The sequence below is a fragment of the Entelurus aequoreus genome, linkage group LG12 (assembly GCF_033978785.1).
Source record: "Entelurus aequoreus isolate RoL-2023_Sb linkage group LG12, RoL_Eaeq_v1.1, whole genome shotgun sequence".
Classification (NCBI taxonomy): Eukaryota; Metazoa; Chordata; class Actinopteri; order Syngnathiformes; family Syngnathidae; genus Entelurus; species Entelurus aequoreus.
Window position 1 is genome coordinate 59,931,690 of NC_084742.1, and position 18,608 is coordinate 59,950,297.

At 40.9% G+C, this 18,608-nt stretch overlaps 1 protein-coding gene across 1 annotated transcript in view; it reads left to right on the forward strand.

Annotated features, from left to right (window-relative positions):
- Positions 1-10,728: 10,728 nt before the first annotated feature.
- The window catches only part of usp6nl (USP6 N-terminal like), a 50,140-nt gene continuing 42,260 nt past the window's right edge, over positions 10,729-18,608 (forward strand). Inside the window, exon 1 of the mRNA XM_062066318.1 lies at positions 10,729-10,829. Within this exon, the coding sequence (XP_061922302.1) occupies positions 10,760-10,829 (70 nt within the window). The 5' untranslated portion in view covers positions 10,729-10,759. The remainder of the gene's footprint in view (positions 10,830-18,608) is intronic.

An 18,608-nucleotide genomic window follows, 5' to 3' on the forward strand; every position in this document is an offset into this window, starting at 1 on the left:
GCGAGAGGAAATGGACCCTGGGGGCACGAGCGCCTTAACGAAGACGTTCTAGAAGCCCGTGAGTGAGGTCGCTGGCATACCTCCACTCTTAACATCAAAGTGCTGATTGTAGCTCTGATCCCGCCTCTGGTCCACCGCGTTTCTACGGTAACAGGCCGGTGCTTTGTGACAAACATCTCCCCAGACGTCACAGATATAAACGACCCGCGCGCCATCGACCCATGTCAAGAAAGATGCACTCCCACGCTGGTTGCTGCAACCTCTGCAGCGGTGCGGTCATAGGTCCCAGGTCGACCACCTCCCTGACCGGACCGCTGTTCCCGGATCTCTCGTCTTCGGCCTTGAGGTCACGCCAGGACCCTGGGAGAGGTTAGTGCGCACAGAGGTCTGTGCGCACTCTACACTCGGCTGCCTCTACACCAGGGGTGTCCAAACTTTTTCCACTGAGGGCCGCACATTGAAAAATCTAAGCTAGCAGGGGCCATTTTGATATTTTTTATTTTAAAAACCAATACAATATATGTATAAAAAATATACATTTAGGCTTCCACTCAGACTTGATCCCGGGGACCCCAAAGGGTTTTGGTCCAAAAAATTATAAAATGTGTCATTATTCAGTATTATTATTTGTGTTATTATTCAAGTTTTTAAATCTCTAGATCAGGGGTCACCAACGCGGTGCCCGCGGGCACCAGGTAGCCCGTAAGGACCAGATGAGTCGCCCGCTGGCCTGTTCTAAAAATAGCTCAAATAGCAGTGAGCTGCCTCTATTTTTTAAAATTGTATTTATTTACTAGCAAGCTGGTCTCGCTTTGCTCGACATTTTTAATTCTAAGAGAGACAAAACTCAAATAGAATTTGAAAATCCAAGAAAATATTTTAAAGACTTGGTCTTCACTTGTTTAAATAAATGCATACATTTTTTACTTTGCTTCTTATAACTTTCAGAAAGACAATTTTAGAGAAAAAATACAACCTTAAAAATGATTTTGGGATTTTTAAACACATATACCTTTTTTACCTTTTAAATTCCTTCCTCTTCTTTCCTGACAATTTAAATCAATGTTCAAGTAAATGTATTTTTTTATTGTAAAGAATAATAAATACATTTTGATTTAATTCTTCATTTTAGCTTCTGTTTTTTCAACGAAGAATATTTGTGAAATATTTCTTCAAACTTATTATGATTAAAATTCAAAAAAAATATTCTGGCAAATTTAGAAAATCTGTAGAATCAAATTTAAATCTTATTTCAAAGTCTTTTTAATTTCTTTTAAAAATGTTGTTCTGGAAAATATAGAAGAAATAATGATTTGTCTCTGTTAGAAATATAGCTTGGTCCAATTTGTTATATATTCTAACAAAGTGCAGATTGGGTTTTAACCTATTTAAAACATGTCATCAAAATTCTAAAATTAATCTTAATCAGGAAAAATTACTAATGATGTTCCATAAATTCTTTTTTTAATTTTTTCAAAAAGATTCGAATTAGCTAGTTTTTCTCTTCTTTTTTTCAGTTGAATCTTGAATTTTATAGAGTTGAAATTGAAGATAAACTATGTTTCAAAATTTAATTGTCATTTTTTTCGTGTTTTCTCCGCTTTCAAACCGTTCAATTAAGTATAAATATCATTAATTATAAATAATAACAGAGTTAAAGGTAAATTGAGCAAATTGTCTATTTCTGGCAATTTATTGAAGTGTGTATCAAACTGGTAGCCCTTCGCATTAATCAGTACCCAAGAAGTAGCTCTTGGTTTCAAAAAGGTTGGTGACCCCTGCTCTAGATCAACATTAGTTCGGTCAATATAACATTTTTAAAATATTTAAATTGTATGCTCTTTTTGTCAAAGAACCCTTTTTTTTAATGAAAAAAACACAAAATATGCAATATTTTCACCCAATAAAATTTTTAAGTGGGATATTTGAGATTATATAATTGGAACCTTAAAAAGGTCAATAACTCATAACACTATTGATTTTAATTCATTATTGTTTTTTGAGCAATGACACTTAAAAAGTAATCACACTAAAATTGTAGGGTATCCAAAAGGGTCCTACTCATTAAAGTGTTAAAAAATAAATTATAATTATTTTTTTTTACTGTTTAGTTTTAACACAATAATCTCGAGATCAACTTCAGATCTATCTGTCAATTATAAGTATTATTGTTGTTTATGATTTTTGTTTGTTCGTTTTAGGCCCTTCTTAAAAAAAAACAGCTCGTTTTTTTACATGGAAAACACAAAATATGCAACATTTTCCCCAAAAAATATCTCAAAAATATTTAATGTGACGTAATTGGAGCCTTGAATAGGTCAATAATTCATAATGACTGATTTTGATTCATTATTTTTTTTTTAAGAAAGAAACATGGCAGCTTTGTGTGATTAGAGTAAACATTGCTACATTTTCTTGTTACATTTCACCTGTTTGCTCTTTAAATACCACTTTTAATGTTTTTATTTTTTTCAATTTTTTTTCAAATTTTCAATTTTTTCAAGTTGTCTCCCCTTCGACAAACAGACAAAGTTTTTCGCTAAGTAGAATCACAGCTGACCTGGACATTGGAAAGTTCTCTTGACATTCCTCTGGCACAACACACTCCTTGACAAACATATCCCACTAGGCTGCCATTCTTCCAGGCCTTATCCAAAACTCAACATTGCTATGTTGCCATCTGAGATGTGTTGTATGCCAAACAGCTGCAGTTTCCTTCTCTTAAGGTATTCATGTGTGATTTCTACAAGCGTCTGTTCATGTAGAACAGGGGTCACCAACCTTTTTGAAAGCAAGAGCTACTTCTTGGTTACTGATTAATGCGAAGGGCTACCAGTTTGATACACACTTAAATAAATTGCCAGAAATAGCCAATTTGCTCAAATTACCTTTAACTCTATGTTATTATTAATAATTAATGATATTTACACTTAATTGAACGGTTTAAAAGAGGAGAAAACACGAAAAAAATGACAATTACATTTTGAAACATAGTTTATCTTCAATTTCGACTCTTTAAAATTCAAAATTCAACCGAAAAAAAGAAGAGAAAAACTAGCTAATTCGAATCTTTTTGAAAAAATAAAAAAAAAAATTTATGGAACATCATTAGTAATTTTTCCTGATTAAGATTAATTTTAGAATTTTGATGACATGTTTTAAATAGGTTAAAATCCAATCTACACGTTTTTAGAATATATAACAAATTGAACCAAGCTATATTTCTAACAAAGACAAATCATTATTTCTTCTAGATTTTCCAGAACAAAAATTTTAAAAGAAATTCAAAAGACTTTGAAATGAGATTTAAATTTGATTCTACAGTTTTCTAGATTTGCCAGAATAACTTTTTTGAATTTTAATCATTATAAATTTGAAGAAGTATTTCCCAAATATTCTTCGTCGAAAAAACAGAAGCTAAAATGAAGAATTAAATTACAATTTATTTATTATTCTTTACAATAAAAAAAAATAAATTTACTTGAACATTGATTTCAATGGTCAGGAAAGAAGAGGAATGAATTTAAAAGGTAAAAAGGTATATGTGTTTAAAAATCCTAAAATCATTTTTAATGTTGTATTTTTTTCTCTAAAAATGTCTTTCTGAAAGTTATAAGAAGCAAAGTAAAAAAATGAATGCATTTATTTAAACAAGTGAAGACCAAGTCCTTAAAATATTTTCTTGGATTTTCAAATTCTATTTGAGTTTTGTCTCTCTTAGAATCAAAAATGTCGAGCAAAGCGAGACCAGCTTGCTAGTAAATAAATACAATTTAAAAAAATAGAGGCAGCTCACTGGTAAGTGCTGCTATTTGAGCTATTTTTAGAACAGGCCAGCGGGCTACTCATCTGGTCCTTACGGGCTACCTGGTGCCCGCGGGCACCGCGTTGGTGACCCCTAATGTAGAAGAAGGAGAAACACGGGCTTGTCTGGATGATTCGCCTCCATCTTTCTAGTGGTTACCTCCGAGTGGAAACCAGTTGTTATGATGCTGGCTGTGGCGCGTTCTTTCTGACGTCACTTTCTCTCCGAACTTCGTTTATAAACGATCAGTGAGTCTAGACAGAGCTAAGAGCCGGAGATTCAAGAAATAGACGGCGCACTTACCCGTGTAAGAAAATATGCAAGGAGGGGAAACTTAAAGGATGGGTTAGTGTGGCTGACAAGGGGTTTAGGCTAAATAGTTATTCGTTTAACAAGTTATCCGGCTTAATGTAGACAGAGCCTTAGAAGCGTCCTGGTTGGTCTTTTTGGTCCAGACTGTTTGAAGACATCTGGTTGAGTGACAAGCCATGTGGCTTGTGTCGGCCAATCCCAGTGCGTGCTTTTTAGGAGACAAACACGCAAATTCAACGGCTCCAAAAGCTGCACACTCCTATCCAGGAAGTGCTGGTGTTGTTCCACCATGTTTTCCTTTCCACTGGCAGGAACGAGACAATAAAACTTGCAGAGGAAGAGTGAAGGCAGTCAGGTGGTGAAGCTACACGGGAAATCAATGTCATTGTTTTCAAACAAATGGGGCCTCGGGTTACCCCCAAATCTGTTTTTAATTAGTGTTAACATGATTGTATTATATTGTTTTGCTCTATTTTACAATTGTTGCTGCTTATTGTACATGTACTTTAAGAATATTTCAAGTTTCTAAAAGACTTCTCCAATCCCTAAAAGGGAACTGCACTTTTGGGGAATTTTGCCCATCGTTTACAATTCAAGAAGACAAAAAGGTTTTTTGTTTTTTGTGCATTTTAATTTGTAACAATCGGCTCCTTTTAGGTGACTAGCAATGCAGCTAATGGGAACAATCCATTCTGCCTCTAAATCACTTTAAAAATGCATCCAAAAACCGCCAACAATACTTAATTTACGTTCCATACCCTGTATAATAACCAAGCTGTGGCAACATCGTTATTGTAAGAGTGAACACTGCAGAACTCTTTTTCTAGCGTAGTAACACATCGCCTTGCGACGGCATGCCACTGTATTAGCCGTAAACTAGCTACGGCAAAAGGTAATCTAGCAACTGCGTCAGCAGCTGAATGGCTTTTGAGTCTGTAATGCACAACACAATGTGATAGGACACCAATCTGTACGGACTGAAAAACATGAACAATCGTATAACGGTATCTGTAAAGTATTAGCCCACATGTCATGTTTTCTTTGTACACAGCTAGCTTGACAGCATATGTACTGTTGTTGTACTAACAAGCAAGTTGTGCTGCGTGTATCATGATCAATATTATAGTGACTCACTCCATGGACAGTTGTGCATTTAGTCCAGCTGGCCGGGGACGTTATTTTCCGGTTTATCCTGGGTAAGCACGCCGTTTCTGTCGGCATAGCTTGGCTCCAGGCTCCACATTTACAGTCAAGTCACGCCGACCTCACTTTCTCGGCTTCCGTTTCTTCCAACGTTTCATCCTCTCTTTGTGCTCGCTAAGCTTCTATAAGCAACAGTTCATCCTCTGTATATTCAGCTTCAAAAAGATAAATTTGTGAATCCTCATTTGTCTAAAAATGGCCAACTTTGTTGTCTATTACCAAGTCTGCCATGATTAGAACGCACAGTGCAGTTTTAAATGTTTAAATAGGTGTCACGGTTTCTGACATGAGCTGGCAACCTGTTCCACGACTGTATGCCTCTGATAGACCCCACCATTTGGCCACATTTGTTCCTGCACCTTTGTACGTTGCAGTCCCCTCTGGTCACTGCTCTGGTGTTTATTTGGTTTGTGTTTTGAATCGAGAATCAATTACCCCCAAGAATCTAATCGAATCGCGGGTGCCCAAAGATGCACAGCCCTATTAAATCTTTTTTTTTTTAAAAGATAACTAAGTATACATTGGAGCAGCGCGGTGGACCAGGGGTTAGTGCATGTGCCTCACAATACGAAGGTCCTGAGTTCAATCCCAGGCTCGGGATCTTTCTGTGTGGAGTTTGCATGTTCTCCCCGTGACTGCGTGGGTTCCCTCCGAGTACTCCGGCTTCCTCCCACCTCCAAAGACATGCATCTGGGGATAGGCTCCTCCCACCTCCAAAGACATGCACCTGGGGATAGGCTCCTCCCACCTCCAAAGACATGCACCTGGGGATAGGTTAATTGGCAACACTAAATGGTCCCTTATGTGTGAATGTTGTCTATCTGTGTTGGCCCTGTGATGAGGTGGAGACTTGTCCAGGGTGTACCCCGCCTTCCGCCCATGTGCGACGTAAGGATCGGGCGTTTTTCTTCGAGAAAGGCTAAATGGCGCCCAGTACCCATTGAGAACAGACGTTGGCTTGACCACCACGCATATTTAATGAGCCGGACGTTACGTCATGTAAATCCGAGCATACTGTATGTCCATTCATGCAATATGTTATTTTTATTTGTTTACACATGCACTGCAAAAAGTGAGTGTTCAAAAAGAAGAAGAAAAAATTAAAAAATTAAGGGTATTTTATTTGAACTAAGCAAAATTATCTGCCAATAGAACTCGTCAAGACTTTCCAAAACAAGTAAAATTAGCTAACTTTAATCAACCCAAAAATACTTAAAATAAGAATATTCTCACTAATAATAAGTGCACTTTTCTTGGTAGAAAAAAAAGAGACCTTTTTGCTCAATATGTTAAAAAATATTCTTAAATGAAGTAAATGCTAGTGCCATTATCTTGACATAATGATATGCACTCGGCATTACATTTCTTGAAACCAGCAAACTTATACTAAAAACCAATTTATTGTTCTTAGTGGAAAGGCAACAAGGCGACCGCTTGTTACTCTCGGGGTCTCCTAGCCGCTCAGGCAAATCATATGGTCTAAAAATGCATTTTTCCATGGATAACATGACATCATCGCGCCAAGTGCGTGAGACACAATTGTGTCAAAGTCATGATTTTTTATTTCATGCTTGAAATAAGAAATGATGACTTTAAAAAAGTAGTTTTATACTTGTGAGTGTTGATGACACAGCTTTGCAACAGTTGATATTCTAGTTTCAAGCATGTTTTACTCAATATAGGTCAGGGGTCTGCAACCTGCGGCTCTAGAGCCACTTGCGGCTTTTTAGCGCCACCCTAGTGGCTCCCTGGAGCTTTGTCAAAAATGTATGAAAATAAAAAAAGATGGGGGAAAAATATATTTTTGTTTTAATATGGTTTCTTTAGGAGGACAAACATGACACAAACCTCCCTAATTGGTAGAAATCCCACTGTTTACATTAAACATGATTATCTGATGAGAGTATTTGGTGAGCGCCGTTTTGTCCTACTAATTTTGGCGGTCCTTGAACTGATTGTAGTTTATTTACATGTATAACTTTCTTCAACGATGCCACAGAAAGACATATTTTATACCACTTATTCTTTGTCTCATTTTGTCCACCAAACTTTTTATGCTGTGCGCAAATGCACAAAGGTGAACTTTGTTGATGTTATTGACTTGTTTGGAGTGCTATTCAGGCATATTTGGCAAGCTAATCGATGCTAACATGCTATTTAGGCTAGCTGCATGTACATATTGCATCATTATGCCTCGCTTGTAGGTATATTTTAGCTCATTTAATTTTCTTAACTTAACTGAAACTATCATTTTGATAGTAGGATAATACAAAGACACTTATATCATGTGTTCACTTCATTATATCACTTATAGAAGGCTTTAATTTTTTTGCGGCTCCAGACAGATTTGTTTTTGTATTTTTGGTCCAATATGGCTCTTTCAACATTTTGGGTTGCCGACGCCTGATATAGGTCATCAAATCTCAGCAACAAGCTGTAATATCTTACTGAGATCATTTAGGACCAAAACACTTAAAGGCCTACTGAAACCCACTACTACCGACCACGCAGTCTGATAGTTTATATATCAATGATGAAATCTTAACATTGCAACACATGCCAATACGGCCGGGTTAACTTATAAAGTGCAATTTTAAATTTCCCGCTAAACTTCCGGTTGAAAACGCCTTTGAATGATGACGTATGCGCGTGACGTAGCCAGTGAAACAGAGGTATGGCTCCCCATTGAAGCCAATGCGAAATAGCTCTGTTTTCATCTCATTATTCCACAGTATTCTGAACATCTGTGTTGGTGAATCTGTTGCAATTTGTTCATTGCATTATGGAGAAAGAAGCTGAGCAAGCAAAGAAGAAAGTTGTCGGTGCGAAGTGGAGTATTTTGCGAGGGAAGTCAGCAACACAACACAGCCGGTGTTTCATTGTTTACATTCCTGAAAGATGCAGTCAAGATCGAAGAACTCGGACAACAGAGACTCTTACCAGGAGGACTTTGACTTCGATACACAGACGCCTGTAGAGAACTGGGACAACACAGACTCTTACCAGGATTACTTTGATTTGGATACACAGACGCGGTACCGTGAGTACGCAGCTGCGCTTCCAAACATTTGATCGCTTGTCCGTACGTGCGTGTCACGTACATAACTTTGGGTAAATATATAAGCTTTATGAACCTTGGGTTAGGTGAACGGTCCTTTGGGCTGAGTGAGTGTGTGTGTTGTGCAGGTGTTTGAATTGTATTTGCGGGTTATATGGACGGGATCCCGTCCATATAACCCGCTCGAGCTAGTAGCTAGAAGCTAGCATAACAAACACCTAGGTGTTTGTTATGCGGGATTAATTTGTGGCATATTAAATATAAGCCTGGTTGTGTTGTGGCTAATAGAGTATATATATGTCTTGTGTTTATTTACTGTTGTAGTCATTCCCAGCTGAATATCAGGTCCCACCCGCGCGCTTCCAAACATTTGATCGCTTGCCCGTACGTGCGTGTCACGTACGTAACTTTGGGTAAATATATAAGCTTTATGAACCTTGGGTTAGGTGAACGGTCCTTTGGGCTGAGTGAGTGTGTGTGTTGTACAGGTGTTTGAATTGTATTTGCGGGTTATATGGACGGGATCCCGTCCATATAACCCGCTCGAGCTATAACTAGCTCGAGCTAGTAGCTAGGAGCTAGGAGCTAGCATAACAAACACCTAGGTGTTTGTTATGCGGGATTAATTTGTGGCATATTAAATATAAGCCTGGTTGTGTTGTGGCTAATAGAGTATATATATGTCTTGTGTTTATTTACTGTTGTAGTCATTCCCAGCTGAATATCAGGTCCCACCCGCCTCTCACAGCATCTTCCCTATCTGAATCGCTTCCACTCCCCACTAGTCCTTCACTTGCACTTTCCTCATCCACAAATCTTTCATCCTCGCTCAAATTAATGGGGAAATCGTCGCTTTCTCGGTCTGAATCGCTCTCACTTCTGGCGGCCATCATTGTAAACAATAGGGAACTTTGCGGAAATGTTCAACTGACTACGTCACGCTACTTCCGGTAGGGGCAAGGCTTTTTTTAATCAGATACCAAAAGTTGCGATCTTTATCGTCGTCGTTCTCTACTAAATCCTTTCAGCAAAAATATGGCAATATCGCGAAATGATCAAGTATGACACTTAGAATAGATGTGCTATCCCCGTTTAAATAAAAAAAATTCATTTCAGTAGGCCTTTAAAACAAGTAAAACACTCTAACATAAAATCTGCTTAGTGAGAAGAATTATCTTATCAGACAGAAAATAAGCAAATATCACCCTTATTTGACATATTTCATCTTACTTAGATTTCACTTTTTGCAGTGTGGAAAAAAAGCCCAATTAAATTAAGGGTGTGTGGCAGCGTGCCACTATTAATGACATGTCGGGGGAAACCCTGGGACTGTACTGTGCAGGTGTACCTAATGAAGTCAGCTTGGAGTTAATAAAGCAATTTAATGATTGCCGGGTCCCTGGAGGCTAATGAATTAGCTGCTATAATAAAGAGCTGAGGCATCAGCAAATAGTCGGGCTTCTCCTCTCAGCCAAGAGGTTTTATTGATTTCACATTTACCAGAAGGCTTCTCTATGTCTGCGCTAAGGCGGCCGTCAATACATGGAAGTGCGTCCCTGCAGGTGGTCTTTGCTCAGCTGGCTTCAAACTTTACAAAAGTGTGCAAAAAAAAAGCGCGTATGGTGTTGTGGGGGTCACCGCCTAGCAACCGGGAGCGGGAGGCATGGCAACAGCATCCGGAAACCAAGTCATTATTAGACCCTCTATCTCGGCGTGAGCCCTCCATCACGGGGACACGCTGCCACCTCCGCGGCGCCGCTTGCGCTGGCGTGCGATTGCGTGTTCGTCGCCGCCGTGGAGAGAACATGCTCGCTTCCGCGGATGCTGGGACTTTTATTTCTCTTTTAAATACCACTTTTCAGAGAAGATTAGCTAACAAGCTCGTTGAGGAAGTGCGAGGGCGTGGCCTCAGCACTGCTTTGTGCTTCCTGGACATGTGACCGCCTCCCTGTTCTCCGCATTCGTGAGGGGAGGGCGGGAGGGAGAGCGAGTGAGAGAGTGGAGGCGCACGTTAATTTCAAATTAAAGGACGCGAGCGGAGGACCGCCAAGCTTTTTGAGGATGCAGAAGAGGAGGAGGCTGACGGACGTGCGCCTCGCTGCCTACGTGAAGAGCGCTCTGGCGTCACTCGCCTTCGCCACTGTCACTTAGAAGAGGGGGCGGCACTACTTTTCTTTTGTTGTTGGCCAAGGAGCAGCCCAGGGCGTCTTGAGGACCACGCGGGCTTGTGAAGGCACACGGCGAGATGCGGGATCATACGGGACATGACGGCACGGGGCACCCCGTCACGAGTTCAAGGAGGAGTGCGGGTGGAAGACGTGAGGCTGAGAGGGGAGAGAGGATGACCCTTTGACCCGCCACAGCCCCGCCCCCCTGTGAGCATGCAGGTGCTGCAGATGGTCAAGGAGCTGGTGTCACCGTCCAGACGCAGGGCGGGTTCCAGGTTGGGAGGTGTGTGTGTGTGTGTGTGTGTGTGTGTGTGTGTGTGTGTGTGTGTGTGTGTGTGTGTGTGTGTGTGTGTGTGTGTGTGTGTGTGTGTGTGTGTGTGTGTGTGTGTGTGTGTGTTTTACCGAAATGACTTACTGACTTGCAAAGGTTAGAGCGCCATCTGCTGTTTGGCACACACTCCACCTGCAATGAGATTTCATTCAAGTGTCAAACGTCATCGATCAACTTTGAATGCAGCGTTTTTTTTTGTTTTCCACTGGCAGTGACTTTGCCTTCCAGTCAGCATTCTGTCTGAGTTACACACACTTTCATGTCTCCACTTTTGGAGTTTGTTGGTGTGGTCACACTACAAATACTGAGCAGCGACACACTGTGAATGTATCGCATCATTTAAAGTTAGTGTACCACATTTGTAATGGACTGGGGTCGTCCCCATACCAATGTGTTGGTACCGGTACCTAAATGTATTTCGATACTTTTCTAAGTACAAACCCCGTTTCCATATGAGTTGGGAAATTGTGTTAGATGTAAATATAAACGGAATACAATGATTTGCAAATCCTTTTCAACCCATATTCAATTAATGCACTACAAAGACAACATATTTGCTGTTCTAACTGATAAACTTTTTTTTTTTTTTTGCAAATAATTAACTTCTAATTTCATGGCTGCAACACGTGCCAAAGTAGTTGGGAAAGGGCATGTTTACCACTGTGTTACATGGCCTTTCCTTTTAACAACACTCAGTAAAGGTTTGGGAACTGAGGAGACACATTTTTGAAGCTTCTCAGGTGGAATTCTTTCCCATTCTTGCTTGATGTACAGCCTAAGTTGTTCAACAGTCCGGGGGTCTCCGTTGTGCTATTTTAGGCTTCACACATTTTTAATGGGAGACAGGTCTGGACTACAGGCAGGCCAGTCTAGTACCCACACTCTTTTACTATGAAGCCACGTTGATGTAACACGTGGCTTGGCATTGTCTTGCTGAAATAAGCAGGGGCGTCCATGATAACGTTGCTTGGATGGCAACATATGTTGCTCCAAAAGCTGTATGTACCTTTCAGCATTAATGGTGCCTTCACAGATGTGTAAGTTACCCATGTCTTGGGCACTAATACACCCCCATACCATCACACATGCTGCCTTTTACACTTTGCGCCTGGAACAATCCGGATGGTTCTTTTCCTCTTTGGTCCGGAGGACACGACGTCCACAGTTTCCAAAAACAATTTGAAATGTGGACTCTTCAGACCACAGAACACTTTTCCACTTTGTATCAGTCCATCTTAGATGAGCTCAGGCCCAGCGAAGCCGACTGCGTTTCTGGGTGTTGTTGATAAACGGTTTTCGCCTTGCATAGGAGAGTTTTAACTTGCACTTACAGATGTAGCGACCAACTGTACTTACTGACAGTGGGTTTCTGAAGTGTTCCTGAGCCCATGTGGTGATATCCTTTACACACTGATGTGGCTTGTTGATGCAGTACAGCCTGAGGGATGGAAGGTCACGGGCTTAGCTGCTTACGTGCAGTGATTTCTCCAGATTCTCTGAACCCTTTGATGATATTACGGAGCGTAGATGGTGAAATCCCTAAATTCCTTGCAATAGCTGCTTGAGAAAGGTTTTTCTTAAACTGTTCAACAATTTGCTCAGGCATTTGTTGACAAAGTGGTGACCCTCGCCCCATCCTTGTTTGTGAATGACTGAGCATTCCATGGAATCTACTTTTATACCCAATCATGGCACCCACCTGTTCCCAATTTGCCTGTTCACCTGTGGGATGTTCCAAATAAGTGTTTGATGAGCATTCCTCAACTTTATCAGTATTTATTGCCACCTTTCCCAACTTCTTTGTCACGTATTGCTGGCATCAAATTCTAAAGTTAATGATTATTTGCAAAAAAAAAAAAATGTTATTAATTTGAACATCAAATATGTTGTCTTTGTAGCATATTCAACTTAATATGGCTTGAAAATGATTTGCAAATCATTGTATTCCGTTTATATTTACATCTAACGCAATTTCCCAACTCATATGGAAACGGGGTTTGTAGTATCGACTAGATACGCTCCTGTACTTGATATCATTACAGTGGATGTCAGGTGTAAATCCACCCATGGCATTTGTTTACATTCAGGAACGACGCCGATAAACTACAACGTGTAGTGAAGCATGTTTAGCTATTCCTCATCCTCCAGTGATAATGCTACCTGTAAGAAACTTACTTTATTTGTCGCCATGGAGACCAGGATTAGTGATTTAGAAGTCGTTAAAACACGGTGGATGGATGTTAGCCATGTCTTAAAGCAGCTCTTCCTGAGGGTGTTTCAGTGTCATAACTTCACCTTTATCTTTACTTTTTACACCAAAATGCGTCCATTCTCCCTTTTCTGTCTACACACTGTGTCTGCTTGTAAGTACTCTGTGTGTGTGCGCTGCCCAACATGCTCCTCTGCTCGTAAAAGCAGCAATGTCATGACATGACGAGGCGCCGTCATTAGGGATGATGTTTGATAAGAAATTATCGAGTTCGAGCCTATTATCGAATCCTCTTATCGAACCGATTCCTTATCGATTCTCTTATCGAGTCCAGATAGGTTGTTGTATATGGGAAAAAACACAATATTTCGTTTAACAAATCACTTCACATTCTCTACTGCTCGCTACTATAGTATTACCATATCTGAGTGCAGAAATGTGGGGAAATAACTACAAATGTGCACTACATTCGTTAACCGTGTTACAAAAAAAAGTAATTAGACTGATACATAATGTTGGATATAGAGAACATACAAACACTTTATTTATTGAGTCAAAAATATTAAAGTTCGATGATTTGGTAAAATTGCAAACAGCTAAAATGATGTGGAATTAAATGATGGAATAGATTAAGTAAAGAAGTTAAACATTGTACTGATATGATCCACTTTAAGAGGTTGTTCAAATGAATAGTGCTTGCAAAGTACAAAGAAGAAGAATTATGAGAAATACTTTCAACCTTATCGAAAATAAGATATTATTCATCTCAGTATATTAATAATGACTGAATTAATTAATTACATATTACAAAACTGTTGTGTATACTAATTCACAGATATTTTATTATAAAAATGTCAGTAAATGATGTATATATTTGTATGAAGTGGGAAAGCGGAAGGATTAAATAAGCTTTACTTCTTCCTACTCCTGTAAAGTGAAATGATATGAAACTGTGATGTATTATGATGTGGTCGGATCATATTTTGTTTAGTTATGTTCTGTTAGTTTTGGACTTCCTTAGTTGTTTTGTGCACTTCGGGGGTTTGTTTTAGCCACCATGGTTATTTATGATTTTCACCTGCCTTGTACGCGCACCTGTTGCTCATCAGAGACTCTATTTAAGCCTGCCTTTTCCGGTCACTCGTCGTGGCTTCATTGTTTGCATTTGCAACAGTTACGTTGGCATTCTGGTTTTTGAGCTCATGATTCCTGTGCTAAGTTACCTTAGCTTCTAGTATTCCTGTGCCAAGTAAGTTTTTGCTTTAGCTTCTCGTGCGAACGGCACACTTTCCTTTTGTTTCGTTCCTGTCTGTTGTAATGTGTATGATTTATGAGAAATAAATCATCTCCTACCTGCACGCTTTCGTCCGGAGCCGTGAGTTTTGCGTCCCGGGAACGTACCGCAGCACGCTGCACCCCACCGTGACAAATGACTGAGCTACGTGACGTCATTTCTTGTGATGTCACACGGGGCATTTCTTGTCGGGACGGGATTCGTTCCAAGTGATTCGAATAAAGAACCAACTCTTTTTCTTTACTATAGTGGTCTCTATAACGGGTACCGGTTCTCAAAAAGGGATTCGAGTCCGAGGACTCTGTTCTTTTCTTATCGAACAACCGGGAAAACCGGTTTCGAGTATCATCCCTAGCCGTCATGCCCGTTAAATATATATGGGGAAGCGGTATTTTTCAAGCAGAGTATAGTACCCTTTTTGATTCATTAGTAGCGTGATACTATACTAGTACCGGTATAGCGTACAACCCTCATGTATCGTTATATAGATTTGAGGCCGTAATGAGACAAGTATTCCACTTGACACAGCTTGTGTGCCACCGGGGTACTGGAACACCTTGTGACCCTGTGTGCTGCGTCCTGATTGGACGGCGGTGTGTGTCAGGGAGACGACAGCGCGTGGACTTTGTGCTTGCCTTCACGCAGGTGCACTCGGTCTGTAGGCGGAATGTCATGAACGTTTTATGAGCGCAGCAGACCTGACACCAGCTCGGTGTCGGCAGTTTGCCTCGCAGGCGTAATGAGCATCGGCATCGGCACATTGCAGAAGTCAAAACAAAGAAATAAAGCATCCGAAAATAGTGAGAGAGAAAACAGGATCTGCTTTCAGGTCAACATTTGAATATTTCACTGGCTTGCGTTGAACCATTATGGACGGTTTCATTATTATTATTATTGTGAGAAATGACATTTTGCAGCTTTCGTTAGCTTTGTTGTGCATGTGGCTTTAATAATTCAGCGGAATCTGTCCGAGATAATTCTAGCCATGAGTCTTCCTGCACGTTCCCTCCAGTCTCCACTTGCTGCACGTGTTGTGATGAGCATTTAATGGCAGCCCTCCATCATCACGCTGTCTTCTTAGGATAGGGATAGGACTTTATTGTCATTGCACAAGTACAACAAAACTTTGTTTTTAGCACAAACCCGTTCAAGATGAGACAAACAAACAGTGTACAGGGTTACAGAACAGGAACGCTGATAGGTCGCCACAAGGCGCCCCGTAAAAGATGGGGGGAAAAGGTAAAACGCTGGGGAAGAAGATGAGTAAAAAAATACAATCTAGACTGGGTTCCTAAGGGGGCTGTAAGGTTCAAACACTGATGACATCTATTAAACAAGACAAGAGGCAACGAATTGAACAGAGACAGAATTCAATTTGGACTCAATATTGAGGAGAGTCGTCTGTACACTGTACCCTTGCACAGAATCTCAGCACGCTCTGCCCAAAGACTGCACGCCTCCTTCTTTTATTTTGGACCCTCCCCGACCACATGGCCACCGCTGTTTCCAAAGGACAAAAGTCGCAAAAAGTTCACAGAAAAGGTCGTAAACAATTCACAGAAAAGGTCAGTTCAAAAAGAGTTCGTAAAATAATTCAAAAAGAGGTCCATAAAATAGTTCAAAAAGGAGGTTCAATAAAGAGGTCGTCTGGAAATTGGGCAGATCCTGTCTTCTCTCCGCTTTGAAGTCCTTGGGTTAGAACAATATCTTTCTGTTGATCAGGAACACCTTCATCTTGCTTTCCCCCCCCCTTACACAGTGGTGTTTTGCGAGCCTTACTCTTGGTAGGTTTCAAAGACAGCTTTTGTCTTCTCACCAGACCCTCAATGTAACACAAAGTTTTTGTGAAACAATTATTACTAGTCTGGAGTGGGAAAACACCTCCATGCCATGACACATAAACATGTTAGATAAAATCACGACAACTCGCAACAGAGGGGAGGAGGGGGAGTTGGGTACCTGGAGGTCAACTGCTGCTATAAAGCGCTGCCAGCCGTCCATCACCCTGAAGGGGAATCAAGCGGTGGTTAAGGCGTCAGGTGGGGGTGAGGGCATGTGTGTGTATATGCCCATTGTCTTGGGTGTGTTGATGTAGTGTCCATAGGCCTGGGGCCGTTCTGCATGCAAGCAAACGTTTGACTCCAGGTGTCGTTGAGGAGGGAAGGAGGTCAAAAGCGTCCATCATTGAGGAGTCCTCGGTGGGGATGTTTTCAGAACTGCCTGCTCCTGTTGTTGCATCAAGGCAATTCGAGGGAGTCAAATCGTAGATTAGGATTTTGTTATTCCGCGAACAGACATTACAATGACTTGTCTGTTCTATTCCATGGCGGCCCTCATATCCAATTTTTCCCTTTCAACCAGCTTTTCCATGATGTGATCCATCTTGCGATTCAGTTCAGAAATCGCCCCAGGCTGTGATCCCGCAGCCCGGCCCAATCCTTCCATTGCGACGAACAGCCCAAAGGCACACGTAGTATGTATTCTTGCACCCATTTGCCTTTTTTGGGGTGGAAAGGAAGAAAGAAATGAAACGTTGTCTCCGTGAAAGGCCGTCCTCCATTGTCGCCAACAGCCGGCCCCTCCGAGGGGTCCAACAGGGCCCGTTGTTGTTGTGCTTGGGCGGGGGAATGTTGTGAGTGGGACTGACGTCTGCCAGAGCATCTCCGTGCTCCAACAAGTAGCCGCATTGTGATCCCGCGTCCATCTCAGGCCGGCGGCCTTGACGGGATAGGCTAGTTCAGGTGGTCTGTGGGCAGGTCGGACCTGGTTGGAGGGATGCGTCCTGGGGCGCCGGCTCACTCCGAAAGTCCATGGGAAGTCTGTGAAAGAGGTAAAAGAATACCTTGTTAGCATTTGAGATAACTTGATGAGGTGTAGGAACGTGCTAGAAGTCCTACTTTGACAGGCTGCTGTTTGTGTTGTATCCTCTTGTGTGTTAATAACACGCTGGCATCACTTGTTTTCTTTCAGCTATAAAAAGATGTGAGCGGGCCAAAAAAGAGGTTACAGTGTGTGTGTGTGTGTGTGTGTGTGTGTGTGTGTGTGTGTGTGTGTGTGTGTGTGTGTGTGTGTGTGTGTGTGTGTGTGTGTGTGTGTGTGTGTGTGTGTGTGTGTGTGTGTGTGTGTGTGTGTGTTGTAACACAGTCGTGATTGTTTTCAAGGCGCAGTCATGTTGCTGTGGTGTCGACATTGTTCAGTCTTCTTACCGCCATGTGAATGTCATCAGAAATGACATTCTTCAAAGTAGGATTGTACGGTATACCGGTACTAGTACAGTATCGCGGTACTAAGGAATCAAAAACGGTACTATACTCTGTTTGAAAAGTACCCGTTCCCAAGCATGACGCCACGTGGTGACATTGCTGGTTTCACGAGCGGAGGAGCATGTTGGGCAGCGCACACACACACAGAGTACTTACAAGCAGACACAGTGTGTGGACAGAAAAGGGAGAATGGACGCATTTTGGTGTAAAAAGTCAAGATAAAGGTGAAGTTATAACACTGAAACATCCTCAGGAAGAGCTGCTTTAAGACATGGCTAACATCCATCCACAGTGTTTTAGCTACTTCTAAATCACTAATCCTGGCCTCCATGGCGACAAAGTATGTTTCTTCCAAATATTATTATCACTGGAGGACGAGGAATAGCTAAACATGCTTCACTACACACCGTAGGAGGATACAATAGCTCACCGCTGTCACAATGTAAACAAACGCCATGGGTGGATCTACACCTGAATGAATGAATGATCTTTATTGTCATTGTGCATGTACAGGTACAGGTCCAACTAAATTTGGACATCCACTGTAATGATACCAAGTACAAGAGCGTATCTAGTCGATACTACTATGATTACATCGATGTTTTTAATTTATATTATGTTTATAAAGTCAGTAAATACGTCCCTGGACACATGAGGACTTTGAATATGACCAATGTATGATCCTGTAACTACTTGGTATGGGATCGTTACCTAAATGTGTGGTATCATCCAAAACTAATGTCAAGTATCAAAGAATAGAAGAATAAGTGATTATTACATTTTAACAGAAGTGTAGATAGAACATGTTAAAACAGAAAATAAGCAGATATGAATTTCTTTCTTTTTTTTCCATTTTATTTTTATTGACATCCAGCATCAGACGTTCCTATCCATTACATCATATTCACATACATCATATATCTGTTGTCTGCCCTAAATGTAAAAATATTTTTGGTTTATATCTC